Source organism: Triturus cristatus, chromosome 2_1, assembly GCF_964204655.1.
Source record: "Triturus cristatus chromosome 2_1, aTriCri1.1, whole genome shotgun sequence".
In the NCBI taxonomy this organism is placed as follows: Eukaryota; Metazoa; Chordata; class Amphibia; order Caudata; family Salamandridae; genus Triturus; species Triturus cristatus.
The window spans coordinates 660196857-660220427 of record NC_140581.1 but is presented as its reverse complement, the minus strand read 5'-3'; the positions used below and the strand labels follow the sequence as shown (position 1 = coordinate 660220427).

At 43.7% G+C, this 23571-nt stretch overlaps 1 protein-coding gene across 2 annotated transcripts in view; it reads right to left on the bottom strand.

The window, feature by feature from the left end:
• The window catches only part of FER (FER tyrosine kinase), a 1023934-nt gene that overhangs the window by 741835 nt on the left and 258528 nt on the right, over positions 1-23571 (bottom strand). For both annotated transcript variants that reach the window (XM_085632578.1, XM_085632580.1), the window contains exon 7: positions 7138-7257. In XM_085632578.1, the coding sequence (XP_085488704.1) occupies positions 7138-7257 (120 nt within the window). The remainder of the gene's footprint in view (positions 1-7137; positions 7258-23571) is intronic.

Genomic DNA, 23571 nt, shown 5'->3' with positions numbered 1-23571 from the left:
TTGTTGCAATCAAAGATGATATCGAGGTGGTAGATCCAAGTTGATGTTTATTAGTTGATTACAGGATGGTAGTTACATAGTAGACGAGTTAGATCAGGTAGATATATGGTCCCACCAGGAACTGCATCTCTGCTGCTCAGCCCACTCTCTCCAACTGTCATACCTCCCAGTCAGCCAGGCACACCAACATTCCATACAATCATCATGCATTCCATCATTCCATTCACATACCCATGCATACTGGCTAAGCAGCAAGAAATGTAGATACAACACATCCTCTTCCTTTACGAAATCAAAAACAAAACTAATATAAACAAGCCTAAATGAGAGTAGCCTCAATATGCAGAAAGCTCGTTAAAACATTACATTCAAAATATACATCATAATTGAAGAAATTATGTATAATGACAAAAGATAGTGAGAATGCTAAGTGAGTGAAGATATATATAGAAAAGAATTAAAGATAGTGAGAATGCGAAGTGAGTGAAGATATATATAGAGAAGAATTGAGTGGAAAAGAGAATATAACAATTTTACACAGCACCCATCCCCTTTCCTTGGAAAAAATAACCTCAAGAAGAATACAGAAAATTAGAAAAGGTAAGAATGGAAAAATATGACACAAAGAATTGAGGAAAAGAAAGAAATTCGCATGGAAAGAAAATTTCACCCTGAAAATGAGAATATGACAAAACCACCATATTAAATTAAATTAAATAATAACATGTCCAATAAGCACTCAACATTTTGACAATTCAAGCATTCAATAATAAATTGTCATAGTGCATTGAACACTTCAATATTTCAACAATTTCAATTATAATTTAAGCATCGGGAACACTGCCCATTGCGCATCAAACCTTCAAATATAGGGAACACTGCCCATTGCGCATCAAAACTTCCAAATATAGGGAACACTGCCCATTGCGCATCAAAACTTCAAATATAGGGAACACTGCCCATTGCGCATCAAAACTTCAAATATAGGGAACACTGCCCATTGCGGATCAAACCTTCAAATATAGGGAACACTGCCCATTGCGCATCAAACCTTCAAATATAGGGAACACTGCCCATTGCGCATCAAACTTCAGATATAGGGAACACTGCCCATTGCGCATGTATAAATAAATAAATATCAGGCTACAAAAACACACACTGTTAGGTACATAACCATGAAGGAACTATGTCAATTGTACCTTTAAGTGTAGTATTATTGATGATACACTCAATATAGGGAAACACAATATCAGGCAAAACAACTTAGAGGCACGTTATTCTTAAAACTTGGCTAAACAGCAGATAATTAAAAAGAGAATAACTGTAATAAGCCAATATATCATTGAGAAACTTATTAACTGTAACTCACTAAGTAACGTTCAATAAAAAAATAAAGATCTTTTATACTGCAGTCATTTTTCTTGAAATACGCTGTGAAAACTTCAGTTTTTTTTTTTTTAACATAGATATGAAACAAAACAGCAGTAGATTTAATATTACTATAAATTAATGATCAAGTATAGCCTTCAACTACAAAAGTGTTGACAAAAGAAATACAAAAAACAACCACAAGATGGCACTCTTGTGAAAGTATTAAAAGCCTTAACTCGAACTTGTTAGTGCTTGTCCCTGTTTCCGTGTTGATTCCAGAAATTATGACCGGTCTCTGTGCTCAAATGTAGTACCGGTATGCAAACATGTTCATCACACTCAATAAAAATTTCAATAGTTGTAAGTAGTATAGGCTGCTGAAATTGTGATATTCTGATCTCATGGGGAACACCAGTTCGGCAGAGAACACCTTCACTATGCGGAAATCCTCATATCACTGTTTATTTGCACTCCGTTGTGTTCCCGTAACCATGGGAACACAACCACAAAATGGCTGCTTAACGTTGCGTGACCTTGCGCAGTGACGTCCTCAAAATCCTTCAGGAGTCAGAAATTGAAGAACACAGAAACACGCTGGATGCCGATGACGCATTGGTTCTCCGCTGTAACACATGGAGATTCGACGACGTCATTAGTGTGAGGATGACAGCGTCGAAGAAGGATCGCTCAGCTGGCAAACGGTGAGTGAGGACACGCGCACAGGCAACCAGCAATTTACTCAAGGTTAAATATGATGACTTCAAGAGTACTAGGCATAGGTTAGTTCTTATTGCCGATTTTCTTCAGAACAGAACGCTTCTTCAGAACGCTGGATGGCATCAGCTGAGCTAATTATGGTGAATTACTTGTTTCTGGCAGGAGTGCTCCTTTGATATTCTTGAACAATTTCTTAGAGTTTCATTCGTTCGTGGCAGCAGCATACATCTCTTCTTAGCTGACAGGCTTCTCGTTGTTAATGCTGTGTCTCTCCAGCAAATGTCAATTAGTAATTTTAAACTGCTTAAATGAATTTCCTTGAGGAGTGAGCACCCAAAGTAGGCTGTCCGGTTGATGGAGGACACTGGTGGGACAAAGCTGGGTGTTCTTCTCCTCTTTTTCAAGTGTAATTTCCTTCAAATTTTTGTAGAATTAGTCTTTTGCTTGTAAATTCAAAATCTTCACTTCAGGTATGCAGGAAACAGTGCACGCAGGTTTTTTTTATCCAGATCGTCGCCAATGTTGCAATCAAAGATGATATCGAGGTGGTAGATCCAAGTTGATGTTTATTAGTTGATTACAGGATGGTAGTTACATAGTAGATGAGTTAGATCAGGTAGATATATGGTCCCACCAGGAACTGCATCTCTGCTGCTCAGCCCACTCTCTCCAACTGTCATACCTCCCAGTCAGCCAGGCACACCAACATTCCATACAATCATCATGCATTCCATCATTCCATTCACATACCCATGCATACTGGCTAAGCAGCAAGAAATGTAGATACAACAGTCATCTAGACAAAATGCTTTTAAACCATAAGAGGGTGGCGGGGGCCATCCTATGTGAACAACATCTTTCCTTCAGCAGATTGGTCTCTCCGGCCCTTACAGTCTACGATGGGAAAGCTTTACCCTCAGCTTTATACGGAGCAGAGTTATGGGGGTTCGAGAATGTCTGCGATCTGGAGAAATCTGAGAATAATTTTTTAAGAAATCTTGTTTCTCTCCCTCTCTCTACCCCTTTGATACCACTTCGGAAAGATATGGGTAAACGATCCATCAAGGATCTAGCTAGACTGCGCCCGCTGCTTTTCTGGGTTCGTCTGAGACAAACTCCCGAGCTAGCAAGCTATGCCAAAGCCCTGAATGAGATCATTCTTCTAAACACAGGCAATAAGATCAAATGGCTTAACAAACTAAAACAGCTGGTTATAGAAATCGGATTTCGGGAGGCATGGTCTAGTCAAATTCCACCTACTAAGCAAAGCATAAGAAAAGCATACTGGGATTGGTTTGGGGTGTGGAAGCTCGAAAAACTAACCATGGGCCGCTCACTGATCATTTCCTAGAGCATAAGCTTGTGGCCAAAATTGAGCTATATCTCGACTTCATACAATCACCACGAGACAGAATGCTCTATATAAGGCTCAGGTTTGGTACACTACCGCTCAAATCTTTTGTAGTAAATTGGAAACGATCGAGACTGACATCTACCAACTATCCTGGCTGTCCCGCTCCCCTCGAATCCATTCCCCATTTTCTCTTTGCGTGCCCGGCTTACAAGACGGCGAGAAGAAAATGGCTTAGACCAATCTGCAGGAACATGGGATTGATGGATTATAGGGTGGCGCTTCGATTTATTTTAACTGACACGTCTCTACTCGCTATAGTTTGTGGGGTAGCCAAATACTTGGGATGTGCTTGGTTGATACGCACCAAAATTGTTAACACCCTCTTGAGCTAGGTTTCTCGAAGCCTAGGTATCTTGTGCATGCATACAGGCCACTATATTCTTGGTTTTATATGTATATATATTGCTTTTAATATACTTTTTATTGATACATCATATACAATATGTCAATTTTATACTGATCACACTTGGTGTACTTTTATGATATTTTATATCGAATAAAGTAATTTGACTGACTAATTAAGAAATCTACTTCTGATCGTGATCGATACATTTCAACCTCCCTTTGTAGTCATATACTACATACTCCATGACGTTTGGCGTTCCAACCATTAATGCTTGTTTAGTTAATAAATGTATTTCCCATGAACCTTGGCGTTGGGGCCACGGCTCTTTTTGTTCCTGGCGCTCTGCGCTTTTAACAAGCATTGCTTCGCCGCTTGTAGTCATTAACTACGTGTTCCATGAATCTCGGCGTTTAAATTAAAATTGTTCCCCTGTAGCTATAAACTACATTTCCCATGAACCTTGGTGAGAAAACTACAACTCCCTTGGTTCATAGCGCTCTACGGTTTTTAACGAGCGTTGCTGCATCGGCTCGTCTCCCTACCGGTAGGACAGCCGCTACGAGTAGAACCGCTCCATTTGAGCAGTAAGTCTTTACTTGTTTGGGTTCGCGCGCCTCTATTCTGTGCATGCCCCCTGCGGTTTGATCTCGTAAATTCAACGGCTAGACGCGCTCTATTCCACTACTGCGCGGACACCCTGGTTTTTGCTCCCTCTGAGTGTAGCCCCTACGTTCCACATGCGAACCTTTCGTAAAACCAGCGTAATCGCACTCATTCTTTGGTATTAAGGGGAGATATAAGTATTATGGCACCGAGCAGACCTACTGTTTCGGCTCCTCTGTCTACCTCAAGTCTGAGCGCCTTGATTTTATCGTAATGCACCTCTGTCAGCGCTAGATGCCCTCCTTTGGTGGCGGTAAATAAGAGGCCTGCCACTTCACCTACTTAATACACATCTCTCAAGCAGAAAGTCCACAGTCATATATTTGGGTACCCCTACATGGGGTGCTCAGATTATTAGGATTGATCTCGGTGTTCCACCTCAACCCAGTCAGTGCAATGTTCCATAGATGTCTCTTTGATCCACTCTGACCCCTAAGCTATTTTAAGAGCCCACTCAACTAGGTGCAACTCTGGAAATTTTACTATTCTTTTCCAGAGAACGACGAGTGAGCGTAGCTTTTTACTTGCCTTTTTCCTCTCTTGCTTTGATTTTATTTCGCCATCCTTCCTCTTTTTAGGTTGGCGTCTGTACCACTTGCTAAAATTAGCACCGGACAGTTGTGGCAACTCTTCCTCACCAACTGGGTAAGTGCCACATATCACTACTGCTCAATTTGTAGTAGTGTTTTGAGCCTTGCCACATTAGGTTTAAGGCTAATGTATGTCAAGATGCTTGTGGCCAGATATGCAACACGACGTTTTTGTCTACTTTCATTACAGGCTCAATTGGCGGACCAGAATGAGCAAACAGCCATCTGGTTCAGTATAAATACATTGACGTTATTTTTGTTTCAACACCTTTTGCACTTCTTTGTTTGGCAGTAGCTGCACTACACAGATCCTGATAAAAGCCGAGATACTTGAATAGATCATTGCGGCTGAAACATGTTGATCTAGCTAATGAAGCCTTTTAAAGGTTTTGATAGGCTCATTCACAGCTTTTTAATCCTATCACAGGCTAGCTCAATAAAGTATATTGCTTACCCTGTAGGCAGTTTTAACTTACTCACACATTCAGCACTGCACCTCATTTGTTCACACCCCACGCTCACATAGGGTTTTTAGGACAACGCATGTGCCAATAAACAAAACATCCCTGAGCTCCCTCCTCGTAGAGAGGGGGTTGTAGCCCGTGCCGTGACTAGGTCCCGACACGAGGAGGCACCCCTAAGATGAAGCATGACACCTCCGGGTGTGTGAGGGGAGTTGTCCTTTAAAAGGGATATTTCCCATTTTGTCCTATCTGTTGTTGGTTATTGTGGCTCACACTGGTTTTCTTGAGTGCTAACCTGGACCCGTGGGTTCTTTGTGTATTCATAATTAAGAGTGGGGAGTGTACCCACGCTGGTCCTCAAACCTCCTCTTGCCCCCCTACGTGTGATATCTGCAGGAAGTAGCCATAAAAAAAAGCAAAGAATACTAGTGTATTATAATTACGGTACTCACATTAATTAAATGAAAGAAAAAGAAACATTAGAATATAAAAACTGAGTCACACGACTTACAAAGATCTATTATTCCTGAAAACTCAAAGTACCATTCGTAAACGACCTATTCAAGAAACTAACAACATACTGCAAAAGCGAAATCGGAGAGGCACAAAACAATGCAACACATTATTAGCCTTTTAAAATAATAAAATACTCTGTTATCTCGCTTTCACGGCGACCTTCACACACTTTGCCTCAGGAATCTCATCTTCCTCCCATAATGATGATGAACTCAAAGTATCCAATCTGGATAGAAGTTTGCGGTTTTGGACTTGTTAATAAAAAGCATTGTTAAAATTAAACGATCTACTTTTCAGAGAATTTTATTATAATTAGAAAACGTATGCCACAGTACTCTTCACCCGCAAATCATCGGATTAAACTTTACATGTCGATTTTGCACTACCACGTTTACAAATCAAAGATATAGATTTGCATCCTTTTATTTGTGTTAACAATTTGTGTCATCAGCATCTGCAAAAAACTTGACAGTAAGGCAAAACCTGTCCTGCTTTTTTTACCTGTCATTTTAATTCTACCTTCCACACCACCCACACTGAACTCAAATGCTGTTTTATTTTATATGATAAGAAACAGCACACAAAAAGTGAACCATAACAGTGCGTCCTTTTTCTTGCCTATCTGTTCCCTATGGTGGCAGGTGATTGCCGGATGGAGGGATACAGCAAACTAAAATAGCTATACTTTTATGTTCTCGGTCCCATCATACCCCATAACGCACTTTACAAGGCCCCGGTGTTGCCTGGTAATTGCTCAATCATGCAAATGAGGACAAACACAGCCCAATCATTAAATTATATTCCTTCTGTGCTGTTACAGCATGAGAGGAAAGAAAGTCAATTTAGCTAGTAAACGGGAGTGGGCATGAAGACGAAGCCTCGAGGCAATTTACACAACTCGAAAGTGTCATTTTAATATGCCACATTTTAACACCCGAGGGAAACTTTAAATCTACCTATAAACTAGTTTAGCACAGTTTCTCAAAATGGCATAATAAGAACTTGCAGTCCTCAGACGGTCATAAGAGACAACAGCTTTGAACATGAAGTACTTACATTGCTTGCAAACTATCTGCAGTTAAATTATTCCACATGATCTCGTTCGCTTGCAGATTTTCAATTTCTTCGAGCAGAGATAAATCAAACTCTATCTCCTGTTCCTTAGACTCTGGCGACCTATTACAAGAATGTGAAATCATTACTGCAGCAGTTCGAACTGTCATACCTGCGGAAATTCATCAAGGCGACATTACATTTCTGAGCAACGGGCACGAACAAAGCAACAATTGAGAAACATGCACGCGCTACCTCAGTCTCAATAAGTGCCTAGTAAAGACGGGTGTTTGGAACCTACCCCAACAGCCCCCATCTGAGAGCGGTCCCAGTGTCAGTGATACTGGGGGTTTGCCGTTATCCCAGCCACGTAAAATCACAGGAACCATTGCACCTGGCCCTTTGTACCAAAATGGGCCAGGTTCATCAGCGGTTAGTACCTAATCAGCTAAAAAGCATTTCTTAACCGTGAACAAGTGCCCAAAATATTTCTCATAAATAGGTAGAGTACAGTTTATACAATCGATCATTGTTCGTTAGATATTTCTTAGGTTCTAATATTTGTTAAGTTCATAAAAATACAAAAAGCCGCCATGCCAGTCCGTTTTATTCATCCTTCTTTTACATGTTTTTTTACATGGGTTTCATTCTTTCAAAGTAAAGTATAAAGACACGTCACGTTTCGCTCTTCGGAATTATACATGGGGCTTTATTAAGACTGCAAATACATTGTTATTATGAGAATACAACAGCCAACCAAAAAATACACAACTAATGAAACGAAAAATACAGCATACAAGTGATATCTGCAGCATAGGTATTAGTGATACTGCTCACTATCAAAAACATTTATCTGTAAGACTGAAGTACGAGGATGGTGTACTGATGCACCCTAAAATACTTTGATGACTACAATGGCATTAGGGGTGTTAGTAGTATCAGGTCATTTAATCATAATGAGGAGCTTCAAGTTGCAGCTATTTGTTATATTAGAAGAAAGTTACATAGAGGAAGAATGGCCTGATAATGCGGGAAAAGATGCCTAAGGTGAAAATTAAAGTGTTTCAATAGGGGAGTTTTATTTCCCAGAATTTAACATTGCTGAATTAATTCGCAGGATATTATCTTCCCTAAACAAATAACGTTTAAATACAGTATTTCGTTTTTCTTTCAGTACAGGTCAAAAAACACTTTCACAATGTCACTGGTGCAAAGATATCATTAAGTAGCACACCAGAGAAGCTCAGCCTGTCCTACATTGCTCTTTATTTTCAAAAACGTTAAAATATCTTTCACTGCACTTTGTTTTAATTCCTTACAGCTGTCTTGCTAAACCTACTCTATAGTGTCAAGAAGTAAAGACTGGTGTGAGGCAGTGATGCGTGGTGTCAACCTAGTCAAAGACTGGGTGGTGCGATGCCCAAAAGAGGGCCAAGCCAGAGGCATCAGATGAACCTTTTTCTCTAGACTAGAGGGCCTTGACTATGAGGATGACCTAGCCTTGCTCTCATGCACAGTCACCAGCATATGCAGGAAAATATATCTGACCTCAACATATATGCACAACAAGTGGGCCTGAAGTTCAAGGGGAAGAAATCAGAAGAGAACATAACAGGAACACCCAGCATCCCAAGCCCTTCACCAATCAAGGTGGATGGAGGGGACCTATAACAAAGTTAGTATGCAGTTCCTAATGTGCAAGCAGGCGATATGTATTAAAGAGTGAGCTCTAGTGAATACTCGAATGAAGGAGGGGAGAAGGAACTTCTCCTTGTTGGAAAAAGACCCTCACACACCCAGCCAGCTAGGTGTCATGCTTCATCATCGGGTCTGCTCCTTATCGGGGCGGCGCTGCAATCCCCGATCGGCACCCAAGATGGGGCCTTCCTGGCGGAGATCTTTTTTCCAGAAGCCGGTGGGTGAAGTGCGTGTGAGGGCCCTAAATTAGTGTAGGTGATAGTGGTGTGTAGGGAAATCTAAAATAGGGGAGGAGGTCCACTCAGAAATTTTTTTAATGAACGTGGCCCCAACCCTAATTAAAAATGATAAGACAAACCAACGCTACAACCAACTATAAGGATGCCGGTTAATTGCGTCTGTCAAGTGGTCAACATGTTTCTTGCCCTTGAGTCAATTTGACGGCAATTCGTCAGGACCTAGCCATGAATGAAGAGTTCACCCATCTAGGCAGTTCTATAACACATGAGGGAGGGGCAGGCGTTGACCTCAACAGCAGGTTGAAAAACTCCTGGAAAGCCTTTAGGATGCTGAACAATGTGTGTAGCTCATCTCAGTACAACACCACCAAATTGAGGCTTTACCGGAGCCTATCCAACAAAGACACCTTACCCAAACACAGTCCTTCAGAAGCAAAGCCCACCACATCGGATACCGGAAAAGAAAAAAAAAGGTTGCAAAAATGTAAAAATCATTGTTTATTAACATTCGACTGTCTTTGTGAAAACCCCAATGTGCAAAACATCTGCCGGCTCTCAAACGTGGCAAAAAGTTCCAGCCATGGTTCTTCACGTTGTCACAAGTTTCCCCGCACCACCTTGTGATGTAGACTCAATTTGTGATTCACCAGACACCGCTGGCTGAGCTAATCCGCTCTGGCATTCATAGATCCCTAACAAAGAAGGTATGCAGTTCCTAATACACAGGTTATGTTAATGTAGAGTGAACTCTAGTAAATATTAGAGTGTAAGAGGGGAGAAGAAACTTCTCCTAGTTGGAATAAGACCCTCACACACCCAGCCAGCTAGGTGTCATGCTTCATCATCGGGTCTGCTCCTTATCGGGGCGGCGCTGCAATCCCCGATCGGCACCCAAATAGGGGCCTTCCTGACGGAGATCTTTTTTCCAGAAGCTGATTGGTGAAGTGCAAGTGAGGGCCCTAAAATTGGTGTAGGTGATAGTGATGTGTGTGTGAAGAATCTAAAATAGGGGAGGTGGTCCACTCAGAAATATTTTAATGAACGTGGCCCCAACCCTAATTAAAAATAATACGACAAACCAACGCTATAACCTACTGCAAGGATGCTGGTTAATAGCGTCTGTCAGATGATCGATATGTTTCTTGCCTTGTAGTCAATTTAGACGGCAATTCATCAGGACCAGAATAACTACCTACACTTAAGTGGTGGTGGTCTGTGGTAAAGTATACTATTGACCACCCTTACAGCACCCAAAGAAAGTGTGGTACCTGTAACTCAAAAAACATAACCCATTAGGGTCAAGGCGGAGGTGTTTCAGATCCAGCTAGTGGAGACACTAAGTTGTAGTGTCGGTTTCCAAAAAACGGAGGTGGCGGTAGACCTACCCCACGTCGCTGGTCCGGGATTCACAGATCCCGCCAGGTGGCTCACAAACAAGGAAAGGCTCTGACACTACAGCCAACTACAAAGACACAGAGCCTCAGCACAGGACCTTGGACTCCACTCCACCCTGATTGTTGCAGTACCACATGATGGTGGTGTCCTCTCATAGAACTAGCAACAGCCTCCCTTTGATGGACAGCCAGAAGGTCTTTTGCTCAAGACGGGTGGCCCACAACCCCAAAAGAGTGACATGGAACTGCTCTTCCACTGGAGGTAAGAGTCTCTTGATCTCCACCTCCACCAGATCTCTCCACAACCTAGCAGCAACTTGTACATAACCAATTTCAGCTCTGGATAGGGAAAACAGAGGGGTCTGCCACTGAACCAACTGTGTTCAAGCAGCCACCACTGCAGATAGTGAGCTGTCTCTGCCAAAATCCCGATGGCATCAGTCCGATTTCCTTTATGCTGGGCCTACTGGAACGTCAAGTTCCAATGCAGAGTGCACATGTGCCACCTGGCGTAACTGACCAAGGAGGAGCAAAAGGTTAAGAGGCCAAGAAAAGTCACAACTGCGCTCACTGAAGCCAAGGCTGAAACATTAAGATCATAGCCCCAATGCCCTGGACTCACTGCAGTGAAGGAAAGGCCTTGAATTGCACCGTGTCCAGGATAGCCAAAATGAATGGCAACCTCTGCAAAGAAGTCAGATACGAATTCCACTCACTGACTGTGAAGCCCAACAATGTCAAGAGGGTAGCTGTTGTCTGGAGATGGCCTAGAAATGACTGTTGCAAGTTTTCCTTCAACAGCTGATCAAAGAAAGCTAGAATCCCCAAGCTCTAAAGGTTTGCTGCCACCACTTACGCTAACACCAGAGGGGCATTACTAAGGCCAGAGGCCTCTGTACTTTTATAGCATAAGAAAATAGCGAGCAGCAACCCTCTCCTCTTTAAAAGCCCAGAACCCTTTTTGTAGCACCGTTGGACAGTAACACCTGCACCTCCTGTAGCATAATGGAGAGGTGCTTCTCTGAAAATCAATCAGATGTACGAGGAAGATGTAGCCACACAAACAGAAAGGGTAGGGTATAACCATCCTGAATGACTTATAGGAGTTATCGGTCACATGTGATGGACCACCATGTTTGAAGGAAATGCTGGATCCTTCCTCCACAGGATGGATGTGTATTGCAAAGGGCAAAACAAGGTAACTTAGAGGTTGTTGCCGCAGGAGGAGAGAAATGGGAGGACTGGTGTCGCTGCTGGCCTGAACATTGTGTGCCAGACACCTGTTCTCAGCCTCTAAAGGTCTGGGGTCACTGTTGCAGTAGTAGCGGCGACTGACTCTGTCTGAATGCCATCCCACTGGAGTAGTCCCTGAACGTCCTCAAATGATGCAGGAACTGTTTGGTAACAGTCAACAGTTCCAGGGAGCATTCCGTTACCATATTGCCCTTAATATGCTCCAGGGTAGAACCTGATTTTTCTCCATAACGGTGTGAGCCATCAAAAGGCATGTTCATGAGAGATGCTGGCACATCTCTAGAATGCCTCAGGGGATGCATCCACGTGTGCTCGTGTGCTAGTGGAGCACACCGCTAGTGCCAACCCATCTCCCCAGGCAGTCCATAGCATATCCTCCCTGAACCGGAACACAAGCAAACCAGGGCCGATTTCACCCTAGTTATGGGCTCATCAGCTGGGTAAAGCCTGGCTCCATAGTATTGAAGTCAGCACAAATCAGGAAATGGTCAGAAAAATTACGGACTCAGCCAAGCGAGTCCGAACAATGCAAGCACAACCACACTTGCCTTAACCACGAATATGCCTGGTATAAGCAATGTGCGGTCTAGATGCTGGAATGCGCGGGCCCACGAAGAGGAAGGATCGGGAGAGGACACAGTGAGGTAATTGGGGCTGGAACTGGGTTTTGGGGACATGGGGGTAGTTTTCAGAGCTGGGGGAGTCAGGGACGTTTTTATTGCTGGGGGGGGGGGGTCGGGGTTGTTTTTAGGGCTCGGGTGGGGGTGGGAATCTGGGTAGATTTTAGGGCTTGGGATTTGAGGTAGTTTCTAGGGCTTAGGGGAGTTTGGGTTCGTTTTTAGGGCTCGAGGAGGGGGTTGATTTTCAGGAGGGAGGGGGTAGTTTTAGGTCTCAGGGCAGAGGACAGGGATCGGGGTAATTTTTGGGCTTTGAGAGCCGTTTCAGAGCTGAAGATGGGGAAGAATTCTGGCCCAAGGGTGTTTTAGGGCTCAGGACAGGGGGCAGGGTGGGGGAGGGACGGGGGGTACACTTATCTGCCAAGTCTTAACCACCGTGCCTTAAAAACACATATTTCGTGGTAAAGGCATATGCGTGGTTAAGACTTGCTTGGTTAAGACCGCGTGGAACCGCCATGTGTAGTTATCACATGCGTGGTTCCGTCCCACAACTCCACAAATCACATATTTGGCTGTGTGCTGTTCCTCAGTAATTGTTTCAGCCAGAGAGGCCCTAAGGTTTTCTGATACCACTGGCAAGATCACGCTAGCCATGTTCCAGAGGACATGCATATAAGGCTATTCATAGAGAACATTTGTTTTTCAAATGTTTCAATCCTCTTGGATTTCCTATCCGGAAGAGTTGTGGGAAACAAATTCTGTTATTCTTACTGTTTCAATGCCTGAACCACCACGCTCTACTAAGCAGGATATTTAGTGATAAAATCAGGATCACCAGGCACCAGTCTGATAAACGTGGCCACCTGTCTATTCACTGGAGGGCAGGAACAGGGCTTTGACTAAGTGCCCATTTAAGTATCAGTGATCATCTCATTAAAAGGGAGCAAGGGCTGAGACACTACAGGCTCAGGCGCAAGAATTTCTGCAAGGACACCAGTCTTGGTCTTGGCAATAGGCAGCTGCAGATCAAACCACAACTGCAAATGACATTCTCTCTTCAGTCGGTGGTCCAAGTGGCAAATCCAACCCTGTATCAGGGGAAGTGTCAAGCCTACTGGCATCTTATCAAAACATATGACGAGAAAGAACACCATAAGATCACCGACCTCTGGTGGTGTACCTTATTCAGAGTCTGAGCAAAAAATACACAGTAGATTCTGTTGGCACAACAGCCCTGGTAGATGCATGGTGCAGAATCAGGCTGTCTGATGACTGGTGGTGCTTTAATAATTTTGTAGCATGACATCAATCTAATTTGGGCTTTTTTCGGCTCAGGGTCAGACATTAGGATCAGAAACAGATCCTCTTCAGGCGCTGGTGATATTGCCATTGACCAAAACAGCCTGACACAGGTCCAAGTGCCAGAATAAGCATAAGCACCTCTACTGAAGTCCTTATCGGCCCCGGAACTGGTCCAAAGGTGCAAGTAAATGCCAGAGAAGACATTATAGTCTTTTAGTTGCAAGACATCGGTGGAGAATGGGCTTAAGTCAGTTCGGGGTCAGACATCAGAATCAGATCCTCTTCAGACGCCAATGGCATTGACTAAAGCAGCCTGACACAGGTCCAGGCTTCAGAGTAAGCATCTGTACCACGGTCCATATTGGACCTGGAACAGGTCCAAAGGTGCAAGTAGGTGCCAGAGAAGGGCCCGTCATCAGTAACCTGACTACAGCCCCCTGTGTATCCTAAGGGCCTCAAAGTATGCCAGAGGGAGCCAGAAAAGCTCTGAAGATAGGCAGCAGGAGCTTTCTGAATGCCTCAATTTGCTATGGAATCACCGAAGGCTCTGGAAACTTGGAGTGCACCGGGGTCAGCTGGGAGATGGCTGTGCACTCCAGGACCCCAAGGAAGACTACCTAACATCGTAAGATGATTGTGTTTCACCATGGACACAGAGTGGCAGATGGGGTTGAGTCTCTGTTCGCTTTTTAATGTTTGCATTTAGACTTCGTCTTTGACTTACCAGAGAACTTTGGCCGCAAGATACCCCTCTCGCAAGAATGGCTCCGGAAACAAGACCAAAACCACGCCCTCAAAGTTGAGCGAGAGCAGGACTTGTGCGAGAGCCTCGACTTCAAATGCTTGGCGATGTACAGCTTCGCCTCCTAGACCTGGATCGCCTTTAGGTGCAGAAGGGTGCAGTTGTTGCATTAACTTCAAGTCATATCCCAAGCTCAAACAATAGAGACACACCTGGTGCGGGTCCATGTCCTACATCTGCAATCACAGCAAGACTTGAGGTCTGATGTTTGGGGGTGGGGGGATTGTTCCCCAGCACACTGGTTTAAGAATGCTTTACAAAATTTACTTTTTTTGGTAAAAAAGCTTGCCACCTTTAGACTGCAGTATTTTAACAACTTTTTTACTTTAACACTTTTTAAAACACCTATAACATAGGTTTGTCAAATAAATATAAAAATGCTGGCTTGCCAAGACCAGGACCTAATGGCTCCGCCAATTCATATTTTTAATGAATGCAGGTCCAACATCAAGAATCCTAACTATTTCCATTGTTGCACAATGCAGCACCCATCCAAAGGTGGTTGAAGCAATGGTGGCCACTGTTCCCATCAAATGAGGTATAGGCAAGTGTCCCCATTTACCAATTAGTGTTAGCCCTTGTGCTAAATCCACAAGTCAGGCCAATTTATAGACAAATATAGTAGTAAGGTGCCTGGATGCTAACTAATTATATTACTCAGTCGCGATCACCACTTGCTAGTTATAGCTAGGACCATGTTTCTATAGGATTTTTTTTTTTTGCTTTCCATATAACTTTGGCACAGTTTGATGAACCTACATGAACCATCCCAAAACAAAAGGTTCATCCATCTCATCTCTTTCCTAGAAGGTTTCTGGGTGATCCGTCAAGCCAGGGGCGAGAAATTGGGGGAGATAAGGGGGCTTGTTACACCGCAGGCTGTAGTCCGGCCCGCAACACGTCTGTCTTCACCACCGCAGGCTGCTGTTCAGCCAGTGGCCCTCCCTCCTCCTCTCGGGCACCCCGCGTTTCTGCACAGCAGCCCACTGTAGCTGTCTTGGCGTCGCGGGTATATCCCGCGGCACCTATATATATTCAGCCACGGGCCACAGTTCAGCCCGCAAGTAATCTCCCCTCACGTCGGGCACACCACAAATCTATGTGGTGGTGCCTGTTTTGGAACTGCAGCTCCCTATGCGGAACGCTGCGGGGACAGTAATACACTCACCTCACACCTGGGGAACAAATGTAACAGCCACTATAATGTCTGGGGGCCATTTTCCTGCAAGTCTTCGACCCATATTCAGGCAGCCATGCTCCCAGAATTCCTTGGGAATGGTTTTCTTGGACCATTCTTAATTGGTGACTTTCCTTATCCTTTTCATTACTACTACCCTATCCAAAATAGTCATTGTTCACTTCCTGCCGCATCACTTCCTGTTTCTGGGTATATAAGGGGCAGAATCTCATCTCTCTGCATTGCAACACTGCTCGCTCCTGTTGGTGCATCTTCGTTCTTGTCATCGCTTCCTGTTCCTAATTGGATTTCCATTGGTTCCTTTGTTCTTGCATGGACTATCTGTTTTCTGGTCTAATTCTTTCTCGCTGGTCGCTGGCTCCACCCCTGGATTCTCTTCTGTCGCCTTCATGCCATACTTGGAGTCTCTGCCTGTGATTGGTTTTAACCCTTCAGGGTTTTTCCTCTTGGGGACTCCTTTTGCGTGCCCCGCTGTTACATTGTCAGCAGCACCGTGGCCACCGGAAAGTGTCACCCATACCTCAAACAAATCAAAACCTTCAAGAATCAGAACACATCTCTGTGCCCCCGAACATTACAGGGGGATATAAAACGTGTTTTACCCATGCAACGTTCCATAGGATAATTGAACAATGATACTACGAAAACAGATAATAGGAACTGTACCAAATTTGGCAGAAAGATAAATCTTGGTCCCGAAAGCGTTTTTCTATAATTTTATTTTACATCATAGTCAGGCAGGGTGTCCTAGAGAGACACCTCACTGGGGGCCCAAATATGTATTTTTCTTTTAAAACAGTACCACGGAACCGCAGTGTTTATAAAAATAAAAAAAGTAGGCTCCTGCCTTTTTAGCCACCTTCCTGAGCCAATTATAGAGCCCAGGGACCCCATCCGCCGGGGCTACAACACATATTAAAAGGCTGTGGATGGCCCAGTCCCCACCCAGGACACCTATAGCGATTGCTGCCCATAGAGCTGCTGGGGGAGTCCCAGGGCCTCCACTACCTCCCCTGCCTACATCTATTGCGGTGAGACAGAAGCCGGCTAAATCTGTTTGTTACTGGGCAGCGGAAGCAGCTTTTCTCTGCCTCTGCTAGGTGGGATAAAACCTATGTTTCCTGCCTGCAAGAGCGTTTAAGTTGAGAGTCGAAGTCCTCCCTGCCCCTGCTCCTGAAGGAAGGGAACTGTAGTGTCCCGGGAGGGTTGGGGTCCCTGGGACACTACTGTTCATCAGGCCTTGGGTAATGGGGTCCCCAGAGCCCGTGGATGGCTCAGGGAGACGACCTCACAGCCACCACAAAATAAGCAACAGTCCAGGGGTCCCCAGTGCCCTTAGGAACAAATCTACCTCTCTATCTAATCTAGGTATGATCTCTGGCAAAGCGAACTGAAAAGCACTAAGGTTCAGAAATGCCCAAACTCAACTGCAGACTTTCTCGGATGACACACCTACTTTCTGGAACTCACCTTCTGCTGTTTTAATGACCAAACCTTCATATATATACCTTCAGACGACGTTTAAAGCACAACATTTCCATATATTTCTTAACTAAGAAGACAGTCTTATTTTGAGTTAATCAACTGCCTTTCTAACTTTAAACTATTTAAGTATAAGAGCTCTTTAATGTAAAGAGCTCTTATACTGTTGTTAGTGGATGAGTACTATTCAAAACTGTTAAATAAATTGACTGCTCACTTACAAAGATTCCAAAATGCAGCATAAGAAACCTAACATCAGGCATTAAGGCGGCTGTTTAAAAGTTACACAAGTCATACATTATAATCATTGCATTTTTATTTTTTTGTACAGAGCTACCCTTGATCTTCTAGTTCCACCTAGTTATGACATTATTCGTATGGACAGATCACTGAAACAGGGTGGGGGAAAAGCTTGTATACACAGGAACAAACTCTCGTTCTCGCAATCAGAATCCCCCACTCCAATCTCATGTGAATACCTATGCATCACTATTGCGTGCAAAGCCCGTCCAGTTTGCAAACTACATACATTCTACCACCCCCCAGGAGACAATCTTCCATTCATTGAGCACTTAATGGAAATGATCTCTTCCAATGATGACCCTCTAGTGCCCCAAATCTTCCTAGGAGACTTTAACCCACACTGGTCTAACCCTAATGAACATGTAGTGAATTGCCTGAAATCCTTCTTGTCGGATCATGAACTGACACAATTCTGTGATAGTTCAACTCACAATAAAGGTGAAATTCTGGATCTCATTATAGCCAAAGTTAACACCCTCACTCTGGACTCCATTGACCCATGCGATTGGTCTGACCACTTCTACATCCTCTTCATCAACAGGAAGGTATCGGTAAAGGGGGTCCAGCCCATGAAAACAAAGCAATGGAAAAGGAAACTCCGAAATATAAACACTGAAGAACTAGCTACTCATTGCAAAAATACCTTGTCCCCACAAGTAGACTTGAAGGATGTACAACTCCTCACTGATTTTTATAATTTCTCCATTTCTAACATCATGGATGCTATTGCCCCTCTACAGCAAACAAAACGCCTCCCCAAAATTTTCCAAACCTTGGTTAAATTCCGACCTAAACTTCGAACGCCGTAAGCTGAGGGTGGCCGAAAGATCATGGAGATCCATGCCTTCCACCAAACATTTAAAGCTGCTTAGAGTTATTAGGAATTCTTACAACAAAAAAGTAAAGACTGGAAAAAACGACTTTTTCAGATCCCAACTCGATCTAGCTAACAACCGCCCTAGGAAACAATTTGAACTCATTAAACAACAATCGGTCAAGGCACCCAACCGCCATGACCTTGGTGACACCTCTCCCTCCTGTGACGACTTAGCCGCCTTCTTCTCTCAGAAAACGAATAGCATCAATTTAGACATGGAATCAAAGAGGGCCCTTCTCCCAATATATAAAGCCACAGCCCTACCTACCCACCAAGAGCCACTCATCCCCCCTAGTTTAAGCCTCAAAAACAACGCATCCTGGAACACCTTTAGTCACCTCAATGAAGAGGACATTTACAACGCCCTCTGAACTGAACAACTTCCGCCCCATTTCCAAAATTCTTGAAAAATGTGTGCTAACCCAACTCTGCTCACACACAGAAAAATTCCAACTGCTGGATCATCAGCCTGGCTTCAGGAAATGACAGCGCCGAATCGGCACTCACGCACATCAAGGATGACATCTTAAAATTCTCAGACCATAATGAATACTGCTTATTGATCCTCCTAGACTTATCCTCTGCCTTTGACACTGTAAACCACATCAAACTACTATCTACTCGAACACAGGATGGGCCTTTCTGGGTCGGTACTGAAGTGGTTCACTTCCTTCCTTCAAAACAGATCACAAAGAATAAAGTTGAATCATACTCTATCTCAGCCCCATACAGTATCTATGGGGGTTCCACAGGGATCTGCTCTTTCACGCATACTCTTCAATTTATACTTGGAACTGCTAGCAAATGCTTTGAACTCCCCGAACATCCTTTTTCATATGAATGCGGATAACACTCAACTCTATCTGAAAAACACCTCCCCAGAAGACATCATCTCACTCAACTCAATCCTGATGAACACTCAAAACTGGCTCACGGACAACTACCTCATGCTCAACACATCCATAACGGAATTCCCTCTCATCGCTCCCCCTAATCACATTCCCAAGACTGACCTTTGGATGAAACACCTCACAACCTTTAACTGTTCCCCCCACATCGAGTCAGCTAAATCGCTCGGAATCACACTAGACTTGCACCTGAATATGAAGAACCATATCAGCAATGCAACCAAGGGAGTCAAACATCAGTTGAGTATACTAAGGAATCTCAAACCATTCCTTCCACAGAAAGATTTCAAATTGGCGGTACAAGCTTTAGTTTTGCCAAGACTAGACTACGGCAGTTCCACACTGTGTGGTCTCCCCAAACTGAGCTTGGCCCTGTTAAGGGCTTCCCTTAATGCCGCAGCAAGACTGATTACTGGGACAAAAAGAAAAGATCACATTTCCCCAGCCCTAAAGTTCCTAAACTGTTTACCATACGCGGCCAGAATTCACCTAAAAATTGCCTGCAGAACGCACAAAGCCCTCCACTTCAAGACCCCCATCTATCTGGCTCAAAAACTAGAACTATCAGGGGGCTGCAGAGCATAACAAAGTGCAAGTACAATGCTCCTGAAACCACAGTTTTTCCACAAAAAGAGATCGAGTAACAGAGCCTTCTCTGGCATTGTCACAAAGATTTGGAACTCTCTTCCTCCAGAAATCCGTACCATCTCCTCGACCGCTTCCCTTCGCGCTATACAAAACTTTATAAATAAAAAATAAAAAAAATAGATGGTGAAGAGTAATGTTTGAAACTGGACAGGGGAAGAGTAAACAACTGAATCATTAGATTCACTGTGTTACAGTGGAAGAGGTGGATGTTCAAACTTTTCCAGAACTTTTTGAGGTCCCCCAACAGGAGATGAGGATCAACAAAGGTAAAAGCCTTACAACTTTACTGATTTTTCCTACACTGTTGTATCTCAAATGGTTAAGTGTAAGACTGCAATGGGAAGTGGACCTTCAAGGCATGAATGGGATAGTAAACAGTTTGTAAAGATACTTCAAAGCAGACATCAAAGGTGATGCTAAACTGAAATAATGGAAACATTATCACAAATCTAACCCTTACTTACATTAATTACTAAACTCAAATCAATTTTTTCAGAATTGGACAGTAGTGCCTGATCAATTGGGCCTCTACAATTTTGACCAGTACAGTTTATATTCTCCAAACTGGGAATTACATTCTACCTACTAGGCCCTGCTCAATGTCACAACAGGGGCTCTGTCTTTTGGGGGCTGAGTGAGGTCTTCTCTAACATGAACAGAGTTGGAGAGTATGTTATTGTGAGAAATCTTTCCTTTTTGACTTGATCACCCCATTTTTGACTGATAATGTTGGTTACTGACTGACTGTGCCCTGGGCTCTGCTAACCAGGCCCAGTGCTCTGTTTAAAAGGTATATGGCAATTAGGTGCAATTACAGTTGGTACTAACAACCTACCTACAAGTCCCTAGCATATGATAAGGCATTTAGGTTTAGAGGCCCAGTAGATTTAATGCACTTAAGTGTAAACTACTGTGATGCCTACTGTCATTTTAAAAGTGAGCTCTGACTTGCAGGCTGCTTTTGAAACAAAACTATGATTGAATTCGACTTTTGAATTAAAAGGTACTTCCAAAGTCTTAAACTACCCTTTTATGTGTACGAGTCACCCCCAAGGTCTGTCCGAGGTGCCCTAAGGGTAGGGTACCATGTTAGAATAAGCAGGAACATTATAAAATGTTTTATATGCCCTGGTGAGGGAAAAACTGCCAATTTTGGTTTTTTCTACGTTGTAGTACATTAGCTCCACAGGCTAGCGTGGAAAGGCTTTATTTAACACTAATAATGTCTATCTTTGACAGAAATAACACTTCAAAGTATGAAAATAATAGTAGCAATAAATCCAGCGACTTGACAAGGTTGGAATTATTATAATTGCAGGAAAGTCATTTTAGATCTGCTCTCCTAAAGTTACCTAAAGTCAACCCTGTAGCAGCCTCCTCTGAAAGACCAGTCTTTGGCAGGCTGAGCCAAGCTGCCTTAATGAGATGTGAAGTGGCCTATGCTAAACCAAAGGAGACATCTGGTGGGAGGAGTTCTGCAACAGCAGACCCAGAACAGGAAGGAGGTGGGTAGCTAAACTGGTCTTCAAAGAGGAAAAGACACTTGAGACGGGACCCAGGCCCACCCCCACTTCCAGCAGCCCCAGCCACATGGGAGTCCTTGTAATTGCATTAGGAGAGGGGCTGAAAAGGGAAAGTTAGGGGCATCTGTAGGCTGGCTTAGGAAGACCTGAACCTCCAGTAGAGAGTTTCTCCATTTTGATTTTTGTGGACTAGTGTTTTCTGGGACAAGAAAATGCCACACTTCACGGAAAGGGGTCATCACATAGGGTGGCACCCAGTACCCTTCTTGCTGTATTGCCACTTGGAACAGGATAGATGAAATTGCAACTTGGACGAGCACAGAATTCCTGTGCAAGAGTGAAGGGAAGGTCATCCTTATGGAAGAGAAAGCCTCACACACAAATGTGCCATTCTTAATCAAAGACTGGATCCAGATTTGTGAATTAAAAATACCTCACAGTTCCCGCAGATAACCTTTATTAATTGGGGACCACATAGAAGGTTAAAAATAAGTGGGATGGTTAGTGAGAAACAATGACTAGCACCATCTCAAAAGCTAGGTTAACGTTTCTGCCCTCATCGGATAGCCTTAGCATTCTTCAGGGCCAAGGATCCCCAACTATCTCCTAACGGCCACTGTGCCTATATGTTATTTTTAATTCAAGAATCTGGAGTCCGCCCTGGTGGTAATGTCCGACCAGGGTGGGGAGAGGTTGCCGATGATGAAGCATGACACAATTATGTATGTGAGGCTTCTTCTTCCATAAGGATGACCTTCCATTTCCTTTGCTCGACCACAAGAATTCTGTGGTCATCCAAGTTGGAATTTCACCTATCCTGATCCAAGGTGGCAATACAGCATCAGGTGTTCCACCTAGAGCTGCCGCACCTATTTATGTTAGCTGTGTTTGCTCAGGAGGATGTGCGATAGCTGGCTTCCTTCTCTCCCTCTCGTGTGTTATGAGAACCCCCCACCCGCCTCTTGCCAGTCCAGAAACCTGGATAGTTATGGGAGAGTTGCCCAGCAACTCAGATACCTGCCTGGAAAGAAGAAAAAGCACTGCCCTACTGAACCTCGGCCTGCATCAAGGAGGACTGCACTCTTAAGTACTGCACCTGCTACACACTTTGGGCTTCCCCAAAAAAGACTTTGCACTGCTTTAAAAGTTTGAGAAGTGGACTCCCTGAAAGCAATACATACAAAAGAGCTTCAAGAAGTCACCTGCATCAACTTCACAAAGAACAGCCCAGCTGACCAGCATCATGTGGACTTTTAAAGGTTTGTCCAGATGCATTGTGGGAATTGTAGTAATAACTCTGCAAAGAGCAATTCATTGCTTCTGGAACCTTGAATGGTGTTGTGGACACTATAAGGATCCAAAAGAACCTTTAGAATAAAGATCCAAAAGTTTGGAATCATTTGGAGAATTTTTGGTAAAAAGCTCCATAAGCTGAAAGACCCGTTGTCAAGTATCAAGCCAGCAAAATCGAACCGCGACACAGCCTAAACTTCAGGTTTGCACTGCTGAAAGCTCCGGAGCTCATTGCCATCAATGATGAGAACCAAGACCTCCAGGAATCACAAGGTCTCGCGCTGAAGCAAGCCGCCGTTGTTGAACCGCAACACAGGGCTGTCGAGGAGACCAGCTCACCGTTGTGAGAAAAAGAACCAAAAAAGTGACAAGGTGCGAAGGTAAAATTTTGACCAGCACAAACCACTGCATTGTATCTGACCCACACTCCATTAGGGTGGGCCTAAAACTTTGACTTGGTTCCAGTCAGGTGTCCCTGGTTGGATTTTGATGCTTTAAGCACTAGAAAGCTTTTTTTACATTTATTCTTTAACAATTTATATCTATGGTTCTCTACATTTTTGTTGCTTTGGTGTCATTCTAACCATAAAAATGTTTCCTATTTTTATAACTTGGTTTAAGAATTTTATTGTGTTACTTATTTACTGTTTTTGGCGTTTTTAAATGCTTTACACACCTTGTCTCCTAAGTTAAGCCTGACTGCTCGTGAGTTAAGCCCGACTGCTCGTGAGTTAAGCCCGACTGCTCGTGAGTTAAGCCCGACTGCTCGTGAGTTAAGCCCGACTGCTCGTGAGTTAAGCCCGACTGCTCGTGAGTTAAGCCCGACTGCTCGTGAGTTAAGCCCGACTGCTCGTGAGTTAAGCCCGACTGCCCGTGAGTTAAGCCCGACTGCTCGTAAT